The sequence below is a fragment of the Andrena cerasifolii genome, chromosome 6 (assembly GCF_050908995.1).
Source record: "Andrena cerasifolii isolate SP2316 chromosome 6, iyAndCera1_principal, whole genome shotgun sequence".
Lineage (NCBI taxonomy): Eukaryota > Metazoa > Arthropoda > Insecta > Hymenoptera > Andrenidae > Andrena > Andrena cerasifolii.
In genome coordinates this window covers 624,020-643,276 of record NC_135123.1, presented here as the reverse complement: position 1 = coordinate 643,276, position 19,257 = coordinate 624,020, and the positions used below count along the sequence as shown (strand labels likewise).

The 19,257-nt window shown below is 33.7% G+C and overlaps 3 protein-coding genes and 1 long non-coding RNA gene across 11 annotated transcripts in view; all 4 read left to right on the top strand.

Annotated features, from left to right (window-relative positions):
* The window catches only part of LOC143370507 (uncharacterized), a 106,897-nt gene extending 100,326 nt beyond the window's left edge, over positions 1 to 6,571 (top strand). For both annotated transcript variants that reach the window (XR_013085643.1, XR_013085644.1), the window contains exons 2-4: positions 2,864 to 3,317; positions 4,912 to 4,989; positions 5,776 to 6,571. This is a non-coding gene — a long non-coding RNA (uncharacterized LOC143370507). The remainder of the gene's footprint in view (positions 1 to 2,863; positions 3,318 to 4,911; positions 4,990 to 5,775) is intronic.
* Positions 1 to 18,730, top strand: part of LOC143370016 (uncharacterized) — a 46,415-nt gene extending 27,685 nt beyond the window's left edge. Inside the window, exon 2 of the mRNA XM_076814594.1 lies at positions 18,369 to 18,730. The gene's annotated coding sequence lies outside the window, so the exon portion shown is untranslated. The remainder of the gene's footprint in view (positions 1 to 18,368) is intronic.
* LOC143369862 (uncharacterized) lies at positions 7,550 to 12,308 on the top strand. 2 transcript variants are annotated; one of them, XM_076814274.1, is made up of 6 exons: positions 7,550 to 7,913; positions 10,776 to 10,968; positions 11,039 to 11,178; positions 11,254 to 11,416; positions 11,509 to 11,763; positions 11,847 to 12,308. In XM_076814274.1, the coding sequence occupies exons 1-6, from the start codon at positions 7,834 to 7,836 to the stop codon at positions 11,976 to 11,978; spliced, it is 963 nt and encodes a 320-aa protein (XP_076670389.1). In that variant the 5' UTR covers positions 7,550 to 7,833; the 3' UTR covers positions 11,979 to 12,308. The 2 variants fall into 2 exon arrangements, with proteins under 2 accessions (XP_076670389.1, XP_076670390.1); XM_076814275.1 differs by lacking the exon at positions 7,550 to 7,913 and adding an exon at positions 9,577 to 10,147.
* The window catches only part of Bugz (Bub3 interacting GLEBS and Zinc finger domain protein), a 40,976-nt gene continuing 38,484 nt past the window's right edge, over positions 16,766 to 19,257 (top strand). For all 6 annotated transcript variants that reach the window (XR_013085631.1, XR_013085630.1, XR_013085629.1 and 3 more), the window contains exon 1: positions 16,766 to 16,953. Coding sequence is in view for 1 of the 6 variants with exons in the window: in XM_076815734.1 (XP_076671849.1) it covers positions 16,913 to 16,953 (41 nt within the window). In the remaining 5 variants the exon portion in view is untranslated. The remainder of the gene's footprint in view (positions 16,954 to 19,257) is intronic.

The following is a 19,257-nucleotide window of genomic DNA, read 5'->3' as shown; positions in this document are numbered from 1 at the left end:
ATATAGGTATCCAAAATTGGTGTTAATATCTATTATATGTTTTGAGATATTTAGCGTGTTACATTCGCTCCCCCCCCCCCCATGTTACTACCGCCACCGGTCTACCCTACTCGATTACTCGCCCACCAGAGATGTAGTTTCGATTTTTGAGAAAAAAATTGTTGACTGTAATTCTTCGAAACAAAATTATATTTAACTTGTTAATGTTGAATAATTTTCAAATTTTAGGTCAAAGAATTGGCCAATTACGGGGGAGTGAGCAATTACAATTGTGTTAAGAGGGTATTGACAGCATTGCTCAGCAATGAAGTGGCCATGCAATTCAGCTGGCTGGGAAGAAAAGGGAAGGAAGATTTCCACCGCTTGAAAATGGCAACGCTTGTAATATGTAACTATCGCCCTTATTTTACTGTTCCTAATATTGATTACAGTAAAATTCAATGTAACGTTCCCTCGAAATTCTTTTTTAAGGTGCAGCAAAACGGGGGAAAGTAGCTGCCAACGATAGAGAAACGGAGCTCTCTATACAAGGATGGCTCAAAAGAGCCGCGGACAGACAATCGTCAAAAAAGTAATAGCACATTCGGCAACCTGCACTAGTGTCCACTGAATGCGAACTTTTTCGCTTCTAATTGGCGAAAATTCGCACCCAGTGCGCACCATTGCGACCGTCCGAATACGCTGTAACAATGTGTGGGACCCCGAACCCGGAGATTAGAGAAATGAGGAAGATCCTGATGTAAGGATATAAGGTGAGCTCTTGCGCACCCTTTTCAAATTAGCCAGTAATGTGCTCTTCCCAAGATCCTTCATATTGGATTGTCAACCAATAGGATAGAATGAATTTGTCAACATTTCGATATGCGTCCGTACACTTGCATGTACATTCATATTTTAATATGGCGGAAATTGGGAATGCGCAGTAAAAGACGAAAATGAGCCGCTCAGCGAGCACACCTTATATCCTTACACCATGGGGAAGATGATGCAAAGCTCGGAGCAGATGGCGCCACTAGCGCATGAACTGTGGTTGTGCTCGAGTGCGTATGTGTGAATTATTTGCGCGCGAATTTTTCATTTATGTATTGTATAAATGGGAATGCGCCGCGGTGGCGTCACGGATGGAAAAACGGTGCAGTCATCTTCCTCATTCTGAAACTTTGCGAATACGTGGTAGGGTGGTCCTTATTTTTCAACTTTAATATATATATATTGTCCGAACCTCTCAAAATCTTCCATTTGATGTAGGAATTACTACACCTATTCCTACAAATGTATGTAACATTTCTTTATTTAATTGTTCGTAGAGTAATTGCGCAAATAAGACTAAGTGCTAGAGATTAAGAGATTAAATCTTCGAATTATAAAAGTTTCGGCTTATCGAGTTTTCGACTTATAGAGGCTTTGTCCCAGATAGCACAGGACGTTTTGAAAACGTACATTTTATGTCTGAACGTCCATGGCTTGATTTGTGAAAATGGACGGTTTTAAAACGTTTCCTGAACGCTTTTTGTACGTTTTTAAAACGTTTCCTGTACGCTTTAGGAACGTCCAGAAAACGTCCAGGAAACATCCAGAAGACATTTTAAAAACGTATTTTGCATACGTTTTAAAAACGTATTTTGCAGACGTTTTAAAAACGTATTTTGCAAAAGTTTTCAAAACGTCCAGAGTACGGTTTGGTGACGTCCGAAACAGGCGTTCAAACGAGGCTGTGCGCCATCTGAGAAATGTCGATAGATTAGGATACATTAGTTGAAGGAAACCAGGAATCCATCAAATATGGATAGATCGTACAGGTAAAGCCTAATTAAATCTACATACATATATACATAAATATACACAGTGGTACATATAAATGTTTATAAACATTTGTTGAAAGAAACAATGGAAAACCAAAAATACAGAAGCATTTGTTTAAATGTTTCTGACCGAATGTTTGCAAACCGGTTTTATACCGTTTTTATATTGTTTTCATACAGTTTTTATACAGCTTTCATAAGGTTTTTGTACAGTTTTTGTATATGTGTTTAGTATTTGCGGTCAAAGGTATGTAGTTCTAGGTTAGGGTTTGAATAATTTTTACATTTTAGGTTAACGTCGTTTATGCCCAATGGACGTTGTATTGCTATTTAGTTGGCCTCGGCAGAAAAGAGAAAGAAGATTTCCATAAATTAAACGTAGCAACGGTTTTAATATGTAACTTTCACCCTCATCTTACTGTTCCCAATATTGATTACTGTAAAATTCAATATATTGTCTGTATATTCGACCTCGTACTAACATGTTCTTGTATCTATTGTAAGTGCATATATTCTTCATTATTTCTGAATTAAATAAATGAAATAAATTGTTATCGAGTTTGATCTGATTTTGAAAACCATTTACTTGCTTAAATTTTTATTAAATCGTACCAGCACCGTCGAACGTCCTAAAAACATTTTAAAAACGTCCAGAAAACGTAGTGAAAACGTTTTAAAAACGTCCTACAAACCATCCTGAAAGCGTTTTAAAAATGTTCTACAAACCGTCCTGAAAACGTTTTAAAAACGTTCTACAAACCGTCCTGAAAACGTTTTAAAAACGTCCAGAAAACGTTTTGAAAACGTTCTGGTTTGTGAAAATGGATGTTTTTAGGGCCTTTTCTGGACCTTTTCTGGATGTTTTCAAAACATCCTGAACGTCCGACCTGGACTTTTTTAAAACCTTTTTAAAACGTCTTTGTGCTATCTGGGGAGTTATGCATACAAGTCTGGCTAAAAAGAGCTTGCGATAGGAAAACGTCACAGCCGAAGATATTTTAACAAAGCGTGTAACACTACAGGCAGTCTTTATACATGTCTTTATTTAATTGTTTGTATAGGGTATTAGTTAATTTCACACCTCTTTTTATTTTCAGACAGCAGCACACTTTAGATACGATTGCAGATAAATTGAGATCGCTGCACTCGATGAATAAACAATTATACTTTGTATAATTTATGTATCCTACCTACATGTTCTACATATTTTATTTATTTTAAGTGCACATCCATGTTTATTTTAAGTGTATATCCTGCATAGTTTGTATATTCTGTATATTCGACCTCGTACTAACATGTTCTTGTCTCTATTGCAAGTGTCACAGCCGACTCTAATACTAGCCGTGCTATACAACGTGGCAACACTGCTCATGTGAGGATCGGAAGTCCTATTTTCAATAGTAGAGTTTTGTACTCAGCATTATAATTAACGTTATTTTGTGATATAAAATTATACTAATATACCATATTTTTTTATTAATTATGTATAAGCAATACATAAATATCATAACTATAGTAAGTAGAAGTAATACAGTAGTATTCTAATATTTATAAACGTAGTATGGGCTAGGTAAGTATCTTCGGCACGGAGCGCTCGCGCCGTCTCTCGGATTTTTTTTAAATATTGGGAGTATATGGGCGGCAACTGTTTAAGATTCAAATGAGAAATATGCGTTTTGTAATTTGTTGTTTAACGAGTTGTATGTGGTTACGGGTATAATGTAAATATATATAAAGTTAAAGTTGAGGTAATTACGTACTGATTAAAATTCAAAACTATTATAAATAAGTACACTGTAAACATTACATGGTGTTTTCCAATTTCTGTGCAATTGTGTAATTATGTACTAGCTATAATAAACCCTATTATTTCAGTCAGGACTATGTGTACATACTGATAGGGTAGGCCAGGGGCGTCAGTAACAGGGGGGCGATTGTGGATATATGATGAAGAATGACATTTCGAATATACACATCCATATCCTAGCAGTATAGATACACAATAGATATGCATAGTGAAGAAAATAACTTTCCGATACCCTAAAGTAACTTTTCCGTACTGATTTAAAATTGTAATATAAATACTCCCTTTGCAAGTACGTGTTTTCTCTATTTTTAATATTTAATCTGGCCATTTTTAAAGTAATACTGATCGTTACTTATCACTTTTAAGTGTCTCGTTAATAAAAATTTTAAATATAATTTCAAAAACCTGGTCAGGGGCGATTGTAACATCGACAGACGTGGTCGGTTGTACCGGGACAGAACCGAATAGTGACAAAGAAGATTAATAATATTGTCTCGTTTGCATGTAATCCTATAGCACAGCACAAGCAAACTAAATAAAGAATGGATGTAATGTACTGAATGTAAGGATTGATCACATGAAGAATGCACCAGCCAAAACGTTTTCTATTTCTGCCACAATTGCGATGCCGCATAATTGGTTATAAATTTTACTTATTTCATTTATTATTATAATTAAAATCAATAAATATTTTAATTTTGTAAAGTTAAATTTGTGACTATCGACTCCATTCAGTGGTACAACCGACCCGGGGTCAGAGACAATTGTAACACTTTCTCCGCTTCTCATTTTTTATTAATAACCGGAATATTACTTAAGATACAGCGAAACTGTTGTGGCTCAAATAATGTCAGATAAGTAACATTTTCGTAATAAAAACTGTTCTTGTAACTGTAATAGTTTTTGCGTAAGCGTAAAACTAAGTCAAAGTGTTACTACCGCCCCCGGTCTACCCTACACAGAAATGAAGAGTTCTTAGTGAACGTTATACCTAAAATTGAAAGATTTTATTAGGAATATTTTATAAAGTTATTGCCATCGCCTTGTTGCGTGGCCGTTCAGTGAATTTCGTACGGAGTTTATCCTTTAACTAATTTCAAACATTTAAAACTTCCGCTAATTTCACCCTCTTTCCTTTCCGTACTATATTCAACCATGTCATACATTCGATTAATCATCCCACTTTTCAAAAAAAAAGTGACCGCGAGGCGGCGCCCTCTGCGGTACTTACCTAGCCCATATATTTTGTGAATTCTCGGGATAGTTTGGTGTTGTGATGCATTATATTTGAAATATTTACAGAGATTTTGAGAAAATATAAGTGTGAAACAAGATAAAGCCATCTTTGAACCAAATTTAAGGATTTAAAAATTGATAAAGGTATGTATAAGTTAATAGAGACCTGAAATAGACAAAATTATTGTTACGAAGCCAAAGATGTTCAGTGCCCGTGGAAAAGAGGTTAGCATAATTACTGTGGCTTGCAAAAATGTTGACGAGCAGAAACTTGGTGGTCCGATCGAGTGTATCCTCATAGGCCCAGGGTTCTCTAATACAGTGGTAGAGGTAAGGCACACGTATTGTCGCTATTGGCCGACGTGTCACGTCACGAATCGGTCAGCAACGCCGCGTGATGAAGGGAGCGAAGGATGCAGTGTGTGCCGCTAAGAACATACGAGTGGGGAATTGAGGAGTTCCGCGGCAGAGAGTGGGGCGGCGCGAGCGAAGTAGCCCCCTTGCCCCGCTCAGCATCCGGCTGTCAACATTTTTGCAAACTACAGTAGCTATCGAAAGGAACAATTATGCAGTTAATTATAAAATCGTGTTAGGGGCCAGTATTATAATTGTGGAAAAATTCATCACCACCCTAATATATCAAATTGATGTTCTAAGAAAAGTCAAATTAAAATAAAATTACTGAAAATCTAATTCCTATTGACAGTTTTTAATTTACAATTTTTAGAAGTGATGTCTGCACGCATTTCCAACTGACTATTATTTACGCATAATCGTTTAATGAAATATTTGAAAAAATTGATAATAATTTAAACAAAATACTGTGGTAAGCTTGGCCACAAATGCGTGTATCTGAAAATGCTAAATAATATATATGTGATTGAATACTAATATATGTTAACTTACATAAAATATTTGTATGATTTTTAGATTGCAAAAGTTGAGATTCCAAATTACCATCATTTATGGGTTCCATTATTGCATACATATGAAAAATGAGGTTATTACTTCTTCAGTGAGAACAGAAAGGCTCCCTCTTTGTAACTGATCAAAATATTCATTGCCTACACTTTTACCTTTATCCTCCATAATTAATAATCTATATATATATATTGCAATTTAACTTTTTAGCAACAGAATGGGACCCATAACCGGATATGTAAATTTTAATGGAATCATCTACAACCGGCAGAATATTTTGTTGGTGTCCAATTTATTCGAGGAATAGCAACCATTTATTTTTTGGAATTCACATCTTTGGGGAATAAACATATATATAGAATTGTAATTATTATCTTTTGAAGTAGTATCATAATTTCCCTTGCAATTTGGAATACACCAACGCCGTGGCATTATTAATGAATATGTGAAATTTGTAAAAAAAAATACATGTAAAACAAAATGTCCAAAAATGCTACAGATTGTATTAAATAAATGTGTTACACGCAGAAATAAGGATCTGTAGGGTTAGTATAAATAAATAAAACATCTGCATTATTGCTCAGATAGACGGGAAACCGAAAGGCCGGTAGAGGGAGACTGTAGCCGGGAGGCCGGTGTGTAGTGAGAAGCTGGGAGGCTCATACGGTAGGTTGGGTTAGGTATATTGAAGCTGGACTCCCGCGGTGTTGCCATTATGCCTTCAGGACGGCTAGTACTAGAGTCGGCTGTGTAAATGCTCATATTCTACATTATTTCTGAATTAAATAAATGAAATAAATTTTTATCGAGTTTGATCTTATTTTGAAAACCATTTACTTCCTTAAATTTTATTAAATCGAACTATAACCGACGAACGTCTTAAAAACGCCTGTTTCGGACGTAACCAAGGCGTTTTCTGGACATCTCAAAGACGTACTGGTTTGTGAAAATGGACGTTTTTAGGATCTCTTTAAGGCGTCTTCTGGACGTTCGTGGACGACTTTAAGACGTCTGGACTGGTCTTTAAGACATCTTGAACGCCTGGACTGGACGTCTTTAAGACGTCTTTGTGATATCCAGGAGCGTCTTTAGTATACTTGGCATCCCGCGCAAGATTATCATGGCGCCCCTCCAAGGGCACGAAAATCAATTAGCAGAACAGATATAAATGAATAAACGCATACAGCGGCGCCCCTACAGATTTAACGCTCCGGGCGATCGCCCCGCCTGCCCCCCCCCCCCCCCCCCGCCCCTTTAAAGCCGGCCCTGGTGATATCTGTGTGTTTATGAGTCCTGGCAAGAAACTCTTCCTCGTCCTCCATTTCAACCTCGCTTAAACCCTTCCAGATGTGCTGCCCGCTTCGAACCCGCATGCCTACAATAAGTCCTTCCGTTACAAATGATTTTGAATTACGCTCTCACCTCAAATCTTGATATCCCTATGTCCTATGGCTAACTTCATATAAAACAGATTCACACCAGCGGAGGTCGTAACAATACAAATGAATCTCTGTCCAAGAGATGAACATTATATGAATTATATTTTGTTATTTATGCTAACTTTATGTGTATTCTAAAAGATGAATAGAAAAAATACATATTTTATAGAACTCGGTTGTAAATCCTGGTTGAAATCTCAGTTTTCAATGATTCCATTGCGTAATTTATACTCACATTAATATATTAATGATTGTATACATTTTAATTTTAAATGCTAAATTAACGGCGATACGAATACTCGGTAAAGATGTTTCGTTCTTTTTGTAGTAACAGATGATAGGTGACGCGACGTGCAACGCAATAAAATGGCCGAAAACTGATTTTTCTACACGGACGTGAGTTCTATGAAATTTTGAAAGTTCACCGGTGAACGAATGACACAGACGTCGAAAAACAGCAAAGTTCTGAAAGAACTATTCATTATTATATCGTTGCGGATTGTGATTGATTAAAGAAGTTTATCACAATTGAAACAGATAGTGTGAGGGATTTGTGCCTTGTACTACCTGGCGCATAGACGTCTAGTAAATTTGTGATGTCTTTTCTGAAATAAGAATTCGCGCCTAAATGAGTGCTAAAAGGCAGCACAAGTGTGTTCTGTGTGAGTCGAAATTAGAAACCAAGGAAGCCTTACAAGCACATTTTAGGTACTAATAAAAACTATTCCTTTTGATCTTATAACCAAGGAAACGATTTTATAAAATATAATTTTCTTTTGTAAAAATCCCTATTTTCATCCTTTACTAACATACAATCTGAAGCGCAAAAGTCTAAACGAACAAAAATGTTTTGAAGTAGATCATATCGTAATCATAACATTCAGCTGCATTACCGATAGAGTTTTGATTGTTGCATTCGTTTTCCCGATTGTCTTGGTTTTCTGTAAATAACTTTGCTCTAAAATTATTACTGCAATGACACCCTAATATGAATCTAAACGAACCTTTCGTTTGTTTATTCTAAATTTAAGTTTTTTTTTTAAGTGCTATTATGTGCATACAATGAACTATTGAAAGTACTTATGAAACATTTGATTCAGTTTTCATATTTCGTTTTAACTGGGAGATTATAGTTAAAATAATCGCAGTTAATGATAAAATAATACAGTAATTTATAGTTACAATGTTCATAATTCCCATCATTATTTAAATTACATATTACCATTACAAATTATAATTACTATTGTAATTGTATTCTCAAAACTGAATCTTTTTAGGCTGATATAGTAGAATATATTACTTAATGTAGTAACTTATTCAGCCTAAATGGTACAATTTCAAGTTTGTCTGACCTTCAATTTCCAATTCTGCTCATTAATTGAGTTATGAGTATAATGAATGTTTAATTATGCCATTGTCCAGAAACATTAATTATTTATATACAACATTATCATGAATTCTGTTTTAGTTATTGGGACAAATAGATCCTCAGTTTTAAGTTTAAATTTTTATACTGAATGTATTATTAATAGCGTTACAAAATACATATAAAAATGTACCGCAAACAATTTAAAAATGAATAATATACAAATTTTATTTGCATAATTTGTTAGTTTAATAATGCTCAACCCTGGGTTACATTAAACTTCATCATCATCATTCATTGATATACAGTCTATCTCAGAAATTATTAGGACACTATTAATCTTCAATTATATGTTCTATATCTTTAGTACATATGTAAGGAGTTAAGAAATTGTTTTATATCATATTGTAACAACTATATCTAGTGTACAATAATGAAAACTTGATTTGCCTAAATTATTTAATGGAAAAAAAATCTATTCACATATGTACAGTACGTTACAGTAGCATTCGTATGTGATTTAAAAAACTAAAACCGAGACTCCATAGTATCTGAAGGAGAACTGTATTTTCTATGGAAGCATCTATATAAGTGATCTAAAGGGGATGCAATAATGAAGAAGTCTAGATTTGTAAGATCAAGTCAAGAGGAGAGTGGCTGGTACCTATTAAACTCTAAGACATACATTCAGGGCCGTTCCTGTGTTCTGGCCGCCCAGGATCCAAAACGATATCGCCGCCCTTATTAATTTAATATTTTTTAACTAAGAATTTGATATGCAGTGTTTACTTTTATAACTATATATATAACAATAATAACCGAAACTCTTTTGCACGATAACTGTTTAAAATTATATATATAATTTAATGATATATATAATTTTAAACAGTTATCGTGCAAAAGAGTTTTGGTTATTATTGTTATTAGTCACAACTCAACATATAATAAACGGCCTGCGGCCGCCAATGTGTGGGGGCACCTTCTGCACCTCCGCCAGGAACGGCCCTGCATACATTTTCAACTAAAAAATGTATTACTCCTCTGGATGTATCTTATTGCATAATCTGATATGTAAGATAAGTAAGGTAATTTGTCATTACTGTGAACTAGAAAGTGTTGTATAATATGATATATAACAATCTTTTTGTTGAGATATTTACTAAAAATATTGAACCGTATAAACTGTAATTATTGATATTTATGTTTCTTAAATTTTGCCATTTAGTTAGGAGATGTATTAATTTTTATTGTTGTAATGATTACTTATGTAAGTTCAGATCACTTTTCAGGATTTAACATAAGCAGCAGAGCATGTTTTATAAGGATTCATCATTAAATGTTTTGTTAACACCAATAAAGATTATTTTATAAGTAAATCTTATTTATAATTAATTTAAAGCTTTCATAAATTAGTTTCAGCAAGATAAGGTAGAATGTCATCGATTTAAAATGTATTATATTTTACCTAAATAATTTAGACATTAAAGTCTAGCAGAGAAGATTATGAAAGATGTGACTACAAGAAACTGAAACACTAGGTTTATTTTTGTAGAAAAGCTTAAAAAATGAGAATGAGGTACATATGTATATCGAAGAGAAAATTAATAAATCTTTACTACTATTGTCAATATTGTATAGTTTCAACATATAAAAGATCACAAAATATATATTTTGCAAACTGACAACTAAGTTGCAATGTTACATTTATATAGAAATCATTTTCTCAGAAATTGGTACATGATACGAAAAATAGATTGTCAGTGTTGTATCGTCTTATTTAATTGAGTTTATTAAAAAATAATTATCAATAAATTTGGTAAAAGTAAAGAAAAATTGCACAGCAACATTAGTTGCTCCAACATTAGTTATCTACTAAGGTTTACATAATACTGAATCGAAATTTCTTCATATACTATTTTAATTATTAATGTTGCTGATATCTATCGCCATTGTATTAAATTAATAAAAACAAAATGTTTATCCATGGATAAAAATTAAACGTGTTAAATTGTATAAAAGAAAAGGGAGAAAAATATGAGAAAATATAAATTTTTAGGATGTCTTACATCTGGATGTGCAATTTCAGAGATAAAACTAAGCGTTCCCGTGTTAACGTTTCATCTGAACTTCTAAATTTTGACAATAAAGAAATGTTTTAATCGTACACAATTTAATCGTATATAAAAAGCCAACACTTTCTGTAGAAAGCATGCCAACAAAGAAATAGATACCCGTGGCAGACCTGTGAAAACCAACAGAAATGCTGAGACGCAGTGCGATATGTGTGGACAGGCGTTTGATTCGATTACCGCAACGATAAGGCATAGGTTTAAAGTCCATCCTAATTCACCAACAAAATTTTATTGTCATTATTGTGGGATGCAATTTCCTCTAAAAGTACGTTTCCCCCATTACAGATTATCGTTCTATTCTTCTTGATTTTCTAAACTGTTTATTACATTATTAGACGCACAGGGATAATCACCAAGCATCGCACGACTCATCTGAAAGCGAGAGGAAGGAACAACATAAAAAGTGTGAAGAGTGTGATGTGTTATTTTATAATGAGAAAGCTTTAGATTATCATTATCGTTCTATACACAAGAGGTATAATAACAGCTTTTTTTAGCACTAAATTTTCACGGAATATTCTGAAATTATATATAATATCTTAATTTATAGGATGGTACATCTGTTCCAACCAATAGCAACACCACCGCCTAGCAATAAAATCAAAGTGAATTCTATGAACGATGCTCTCAGTGTTTATTATTGTCATTTGTGCGGGGCTGAATATATTATAAAATTCAATTTACAACAACACTTGGAACGAGCTCATACTCAAGTAAAGGAACATAAATGCATACTACAGAAGAAAATATTATTATAATGATTACACTATAGTTTCATACTTTCTTGTATTTGTATAATTAACAGGAAGAAAGAGAAGCTCTTCCAGAGGATTTGATAAAATGTACTGTTTGCGCTGCACTGTTTTGTAGCAAAAAGGCATACGAAGTGCATAACAGCTATCATCAACCAGATGATTTATATGTAACATCGGAGGAACAAAGATTGCAAACTATAACTAAAGTAGACCAAGATTTTGATATTAGACGCGTTGAGGGAGTAGCTGATAAGTATGTTCCAAAAACCAATACATCTAAAAGGCTTGCTAAAAATTGCCCAAAGGTATATTAATTTAATTTACCAACTGTTACTTTTCTTTTACTTCAGAACCGTATTAAAGTAATGCAAAAACTATTATTTTTCAGGCTAAAAAAGTGCAGAAAGTGGTAATGAAGCAAAAAGAATATTACTCTTCTTCTGACGACGATCCTATTATTATTATTGAATCAAGCGACTCTGAAAGTGATCTTCCATTAAAACAGAGGATTTGTAGCTAACGGAGGCCTTTGGTTGTTTATAAAACTTTGCATACGTTTGAGAATTTCCAAATGTCGTAACTGTGTTACAATATTTTCTATTTTGAAATTTTTATCATTTTGGTTCGAGCTTTGTGTATACATAAACCGCGATTGTAGATGATAATATCTATATTAGTATTTTTATATTAATACATACAAATATTCTCATTTATTTAATTTACCCTATCAAAATGTGTTTTGTATGTGTAGCATTAATTTAGTCATTGTAAATACATTGTTCAATCTTATTTTCATACTATTGTATGGAAAGTGGATTTGTATCTTCATAAATGTTTGTGCGTAGCATAATCCATTCTATTACATATATACCATAACCAATAAAATAAATAAATACAAATATTAAAAATTAAAAACTGGAGGTATCGTGAGTTGATTATTATAATATTACAAAATAAAGCAATGCAACATTTATTTTAAGAGACAACTTTGTACATATACATATTCATAGGGCGAATTCCACTTACGCCCAAATCGCCCGCGCCCACGACCGTAGGAATTTTCCGTTTTTGTAATAAAATGAATATCATAAATTATATATTCCTGTTTTCGAGTCGTCATTTATATTTAAAAACCTGTATTTTCCGATAATGCCTTTTTCACAGATTTCTCTTCCATATTCCAAGAGATTTTTCATAAATTTCGAAACGACTTCTGAAAATGGACGTCTTTAAGACGTCTTCTGGACGTTTTCTGGACGCCTTTAAGACGTCTTTAAGACTTCCTTAAGGGGACCTGCCGGTCTAGAGCCCAAAAAATAGGTGATATTTAGGAATTAATTAAAGGAAAACTACTCTATATAATTTAATGGGACTTGTTGCATTGTATTAAAGATGTCTTATATTATAGAAATATATTTTTTGTTTTATAATTAATCATTGTAGACGGCACGGGGGAGTCGTTTAAGTCAAGGCGTCAAGAAATTGATCCAAATCGATGGGACCTGTATCTCCAAAAGTTATTATCCGATTCGACTGAAACTTTTCTTATTTTGAAGAATATACTTCTAGCTGGGGGGGAGGGTCAGAAAAAATTACAAAAATTACATTTTTTTAGAAAACAACTCTTGAAATTTGAAATCACTTTTTCCCTATAGTTTTCATCCCTTCAACGCCTTAGAAAATTATAATTTTTCAATTTTTTGTATTGTTTGCTGGTATCACCCTAGCCAGAAGTATATTCTTCAAAATAAAAAAAGTTTCAGTCGAATCGGATAATAACTTTTGGAGATACAGGCCCCACCGTTTTCAAAACACTGTTTCGAGAAAAACGGGTTTAAAGTTTTATGTGGGCGCCAAGTGGCTGGGTTTTACCCAGAGTTGGGCAAAATGTAATCTAATTACAAATTACAAAGTACAATTAAACTGTAATTGTGTAATTGATTACACATTATTTTCAGTAATCGTTCATTTAAATAGTTGACAAAACCAAATGGTCAACTACCTTAATCAACAATTACAGAAAATAATGTATAATTAATTACACAATTACAGTTTAATCGTAATTTGTGATTTGTAATTAGATTACATTTTAACCAACTCTATATAGTTTTACCCATGCATTTGCCGCTACTCAAATACCTATAACTTCCGGAAATTTAAGAATTTCATCAAATCTTTTTAAACACGTATTCCTAAAAGGTTGAACATTCGAAAAACGAAATAAAAAAAAAATCGATTTTTAGACCGGGACCTTTACCTCCCCTGAAGACGTCCAGAACATGCCTTGGTTACGTCCCAAACAGGCGTTCAAAAGAGGCTGTGCGCCACCTGAGAAATGTCGATACATTAGGATCAGTGATGCCAGAACCGTGGGTTTTCGCCCACGGGCCCTACCCCACTCTATGACTAAGCGTACCCCCATTCTACGACCAAGCGTACCCCCTCCTAGCGCCTGTACCGCACACACAAGCATACCCGTCCCTCTATCCGTGTGCCGTACGCGCTGCCTGGCCGATCCGAAGATTCTACTTTTTTCATTAATTATTCTCTAATTTCTCCTTCTATATTCTCAGTAGAATAAAAACTTGAAAACTATTAATTTAGAAAGCATTTTCGCAGCTGGCTAATGACGATGTTGGTCTTCTGTCTTTTTTATACATAAACAGAGATTTAATATTATACATAAATAAGATTTATTTCTGTTTATGTATAAAAAAAGGCGGAAGAGCAAAATCGTACATTAGCCATTTGCGAAAATGCTTTGTAAACTAACAGTTTTCAAGTTTTTGTTCTACTGAGAATATAGAAAGAGAAATTAGAGAATAATTAATGAAAAAGGTAGACTCTTCGCACCGGGATTTGAACCTCGGATTTTCTGTTTGCGACCCAAGCTCTAGGATCTCGGTGAAGTAAATTGGAGGCGGAAAGCGACGGCCAGGCAGCGTGTACAACACACGGATAGAGGGACGGCTATGCTTGTGTGGTGCGGTACAGGCGCTAGGAGGGGGTACGCTTGGTCGTAGAATGGGGGTAGCGCCCGTGGGCGAATACCCACGGTTATGGCATCACTGCTGATTAGGATACTTACATTAGTTCAAGGAAAGCAGGGATTGTAACCGCTGTCTAACCCAAACCATTCATGAAATATGGATAGATCGAACAGGTAAAGCCTAATTAGATCTACATACATATATACATAAGTACATACTGGTACATATACATGTTTATAAACATTTGCCCAAAGAAACAGTGGAAAACCAAAAACACAGACGCATTTGTTTAAATGTTTCTGACCGAATGTATGCAAACCGGTTTTATACAGTTTTTATATTTTTTTCATACATTTTTTATATTTCTTTCATACAGTTTTTATACAGCATTCATAACAATTTTGTACAGTTTTTGTATATTTGTTTCAGTATTTGCGATCAATGGTATGTATTAGTTCTAGGTTAGGGTTTGAATAATTTTTAAATTTTAGGTTAACGAATTGACAAATTTTTATGGTTCCAGTCATTATAATTTTGTGAAACAGGCGCTAACGTCGTTGATAACCAATGGATGTTGCATTGCTATTTAGTTGGCCTCGGCAGAAAAAGGAAAGATTTCCATAAATTAAACGTAGCAACAGTTTTAATATGTAACTATCACCCTTATTTTACTGTTCCTACTATTGATTACTGTAACCCTTATTTTACTGTTCGTAATATTGATTACTGTAAAATTCAATGTGTTGTTTCCTTGAAATTTTTCTTTAAGGTGCAGCAGAACACAGAGAAATGACAGAGAATAAAAAGGTACAGAGCTATCCATACAAGCCTAGCTAAAAAGAGCTTGCGATAGGAAAACGTCACTGCCGAAGATATTTTAACAAAGCGAGTAACACTACAGTCTTTATTTAAAATTAAATAGCCAAATCTGGGGAGCAGAATCTGACGTCAAATCCGTAGTCGTCTGTGTCTGCATATGGCTGCGTTCTAAGGTGCAGAGCCTGATGTCAGATCGGCAGCAGATCCAAAGCAGATTCTGCCGTCTGCTTGACACAGCCAACAGCGCCATCTGAGGGCCAGAATTACCAAACAATTCCCTACGCGTGACGTCACATGGACGACCCTACGCACCAACACAAATGTACCATTATTGCTGTAGGTTTACCCCTACTCTTACATAACCAGCAAGCAGATTCGGCAGTTTATTAAATAATTAATTCTTCTTATTTCCAAAAGTATTTATTCTTTAATATTATACAGGATTGGTAATTGTTACTAAATAATATAATAATATAAGTAGTACATATAAATCCGAAGAGGAATTTTCAATATTTGCATTTACAAATCCATATACAGTACGTCCCGTAACCAGTGGTACCTATTAGGTGCGATATCAGAAAATTTTCTATATCTTCGACTTCTTTTTTTTGTGGAATCACCATATTCCGTAACGTGTTAGGCCTGAAAACAAGTACAATATTAGTATAAAATTAAGCTATATATAATTTATATATACTACCTACATGTTCTACATACTTCATCTGATTTAAGTGCACATCCATGTTTATTTTAAGTGTATATCCTGCATAGTTTGTATATTCTGTATGTTCGACCTCGTACTAACATGTTCTTGTATCTATTGTAAGTGCATATATTCTACATTATTTCTGAATTAAATAAATGAAATAAATTGTTATCGAGTTTGATCTTATTTTGAAAACCATTTACTTCCTTACATTTTTATTAAATCGAACCAGTACCGACGAACGTCTTAAAAACGCCTGTTTCGGACCTAACCAAGACGTCTTAAAGACGTACTGTTTTGTGAAAATGGACGTTTTTAGGACCTTTGCAAGCCGTCTTCTGAACTTTCGTGGACGTCTTTAAGACGTCATTGTGCTATCTGGGACCACGGGCGATTTGAGCGTAAGTGGAATTCGCCCATAGATATGCATACTGTCGGAAGTAATATAGAAACAATTAATAACGCTACATTTTTTCTTTACATCGTTGGTATTAACATAAATAATATTCTCAGTTAGAAAATAATTTTTGTCTTTTACAATATAACATAAGAAGTGAACATTGTTCTTATAAAAGAAAATTGGTATGCTCTCATGAAACGAAGAAAAAAATTAAATTTGTACGTAACTGTGTAAATAATTTGTACTTTTACATTGATAGAATACGCATAATCAATAACGTTATTCTTTCTTAATAACATTGACGGGGCAAATTTAGTTTAAAAATCACGTAAAAGAATCTGGTGATTTTTGTGTAATAATATTGGCTACAGCTCTTTCCGTCAAACACGGAAAAGATGCAGTCGCCATTTTGCATTATCGGTTTTTACGTGTGTACAGTGTAGCTACTAGTTTGCGACTCCAATTCTTACAACGTAGTCGTAGGGTGTTAATTGGCATATTTCTCGAAATCTCAGATTTTTGAGAACCGACAGAGAAAAATGGGACGCAAGAAGAAGAAGCAGTCGAGGCCCTGGTGTTGGTATCCTTTTCCAAAACACCCTTAGACAAGGGATACTTTACGTAACTGTATTTTTAGAACATAAATCACGGTCATCGTTTCTATTGCTTTTACAGTGGTGAGGTTAAAAATATCTCGATATCACATTGACTTTCGTATCGTATCATATTACTGTACTCTGATCCGCGTTTCTACTGTATCGTAGAATTTTTTCAAACCCACTAATTGTGCGTGACGGGTTAAAGCTGCTGATTCTTTCGGAAATCGATATTTCGTTAGCAACTATTTCTGACTTACATACCCATTTCTCTAGTTGTTGTAAAACAACTCGTTCATGGAGTCAAATGCTTTAATCCAACTGTGTGTTTATATAATGTATTTTATTGCAAGTAAATTTTTTAAAGCCCCTATCAGATTAATTAGTATATTATTTACTGAAATGGAATGGACTGTCAATACTACGTGAATTAATATATTCATGTTTATTTAATCGTTTAAGTATGGTAGAATGATAAAGAAAGGTTAAGAGTATGCCCTGGGTCAATGTTTTAAATTATTCCTTTTTCTGCTAATGTAAGTAATAATAACTCAGACTCAAACACTGACATATTCTTTGTAATATAATATAACAAGTGTATCTAATATTGCTTTGAAAGTTTCATTTCTAATGTATAACAAAAAAAAAAGAAACAATTTGTAAATTTTAGGAAGGTAATGATAGTACATTAAGGGGACCTTTCGGTCCAAAAGTTGATTTCTTTTTTTATTTCATTTTTCGAATGTTCAACCTTTTAGGAATACGTGTTTAAAAGGATTTGATGAAATTTGTAAAATTCCCAAAGTTATAAGCATTCGTAAAACTCCGACGTAAAACTTTAAACCTGTTTTTCTCGAAACAGTGTTTTGAAAACGGTGGGACCTGTATCTCCAAAAGTTATTATCCGATTCGACTGAAACTTTTTTTATTTTGAAGAATATACTTCTGGCTAGGGTGATACCAGCAAAAAATACAAAAAATTGAAAAATTATAATTTTCTAAGGCGTTGAAGGGATGAAAACTATAGGGAAAAAGTGATTTCAAACTTCAAGAGTTGTTGTTTTCTAAAAAAATGTCATTTTTGTAATTCTTTCTGACCTCCCCCCCCCCCAGCTAGAAGTATATTCTTCAAAATAAGAAAAGTTTCAGTTGAATCGGATAATAACTTTTGGAGATACAGGTCCCACCGATTTGGATCAATTTCTTGACGCCTTGACTTTAATGACTCCCCCGTGCCGTCTACAATGATTAATTATAAAACAAAAAATATATTTCTATAATTTAAGACATCCTTAATACAATGCAACAAGTCCCAGTAAATTATATTTAGTAGTTTTCCTTTAATTAATTCCTAAAGATCACCTATTTTTTGGGCTCTAGTCTGGAAGGTCCCCTTAAGGATGTATTGGACTTATCTTCAAAATGGTACCAAGTTGAGGAAAATTTGTGAGATTGTTCTTTATAATCTTCCTGATGTGCTCCAAAAATTTTAAACAAATTCACTAAATGCTTGCTGAGTTTTAACGATTTTAATTCTCGTTGATTTTACACGTACTCTTATGGAAAGAGATGACCTTGACAGAGAAAACAGCTAAAAATATGTTGAAGAAATAGTACCAATGTTTTAATTTTTTTTATATGTAGTATATCGGTAGATGAAAATATCTGCCAAGTTTCAATTACTTTCACTACACCGTTTTAAAGAAATAAATTATAACTTGTGAATTCAGGGCATTTTCACTGCCAAAAGTATAGCAAATAATACTTGAAAAAGCATTTGTAATGTGAAAAATACTTTCCTAGGAGTAAAAATAAGAACTGTCGTTCGGGTTCCTTACATCTAGATTTACTATGCGTTAGACGTAGGTATTCAAGTATTTCAAGTTTCATATACTTTTGTCTAATATTGTACGTCCGATACATCATTAAGGGGACTAGGCAGTCAGATCCCTCGAAAATCAAGTATTTTTTGTGAATTAATTACAAGGAGATGAATACAAATTGTGACTAGTACTTTTGGGTAATGTTTGTTAATACTATAAACTGTAAAAAAATTATTATTTGAATAATATATACATATGTATGACAGCGCTACAGTTGCCTGATACATAGGTGTTTTTTCTGGAGCCGCTGTAAGTTTGCAGTGATTCTGGCCGTAAGAAATTGAATTGTGAAATATCCTCTGAAATTGATACTTTGCCCTGACCCCCATTCTGCCCTGAACCTATTGAAAAAGAAAAAAAATCAAAATTATAAAAATGGCCACTGTAAAACGGCAGATTTTAAAG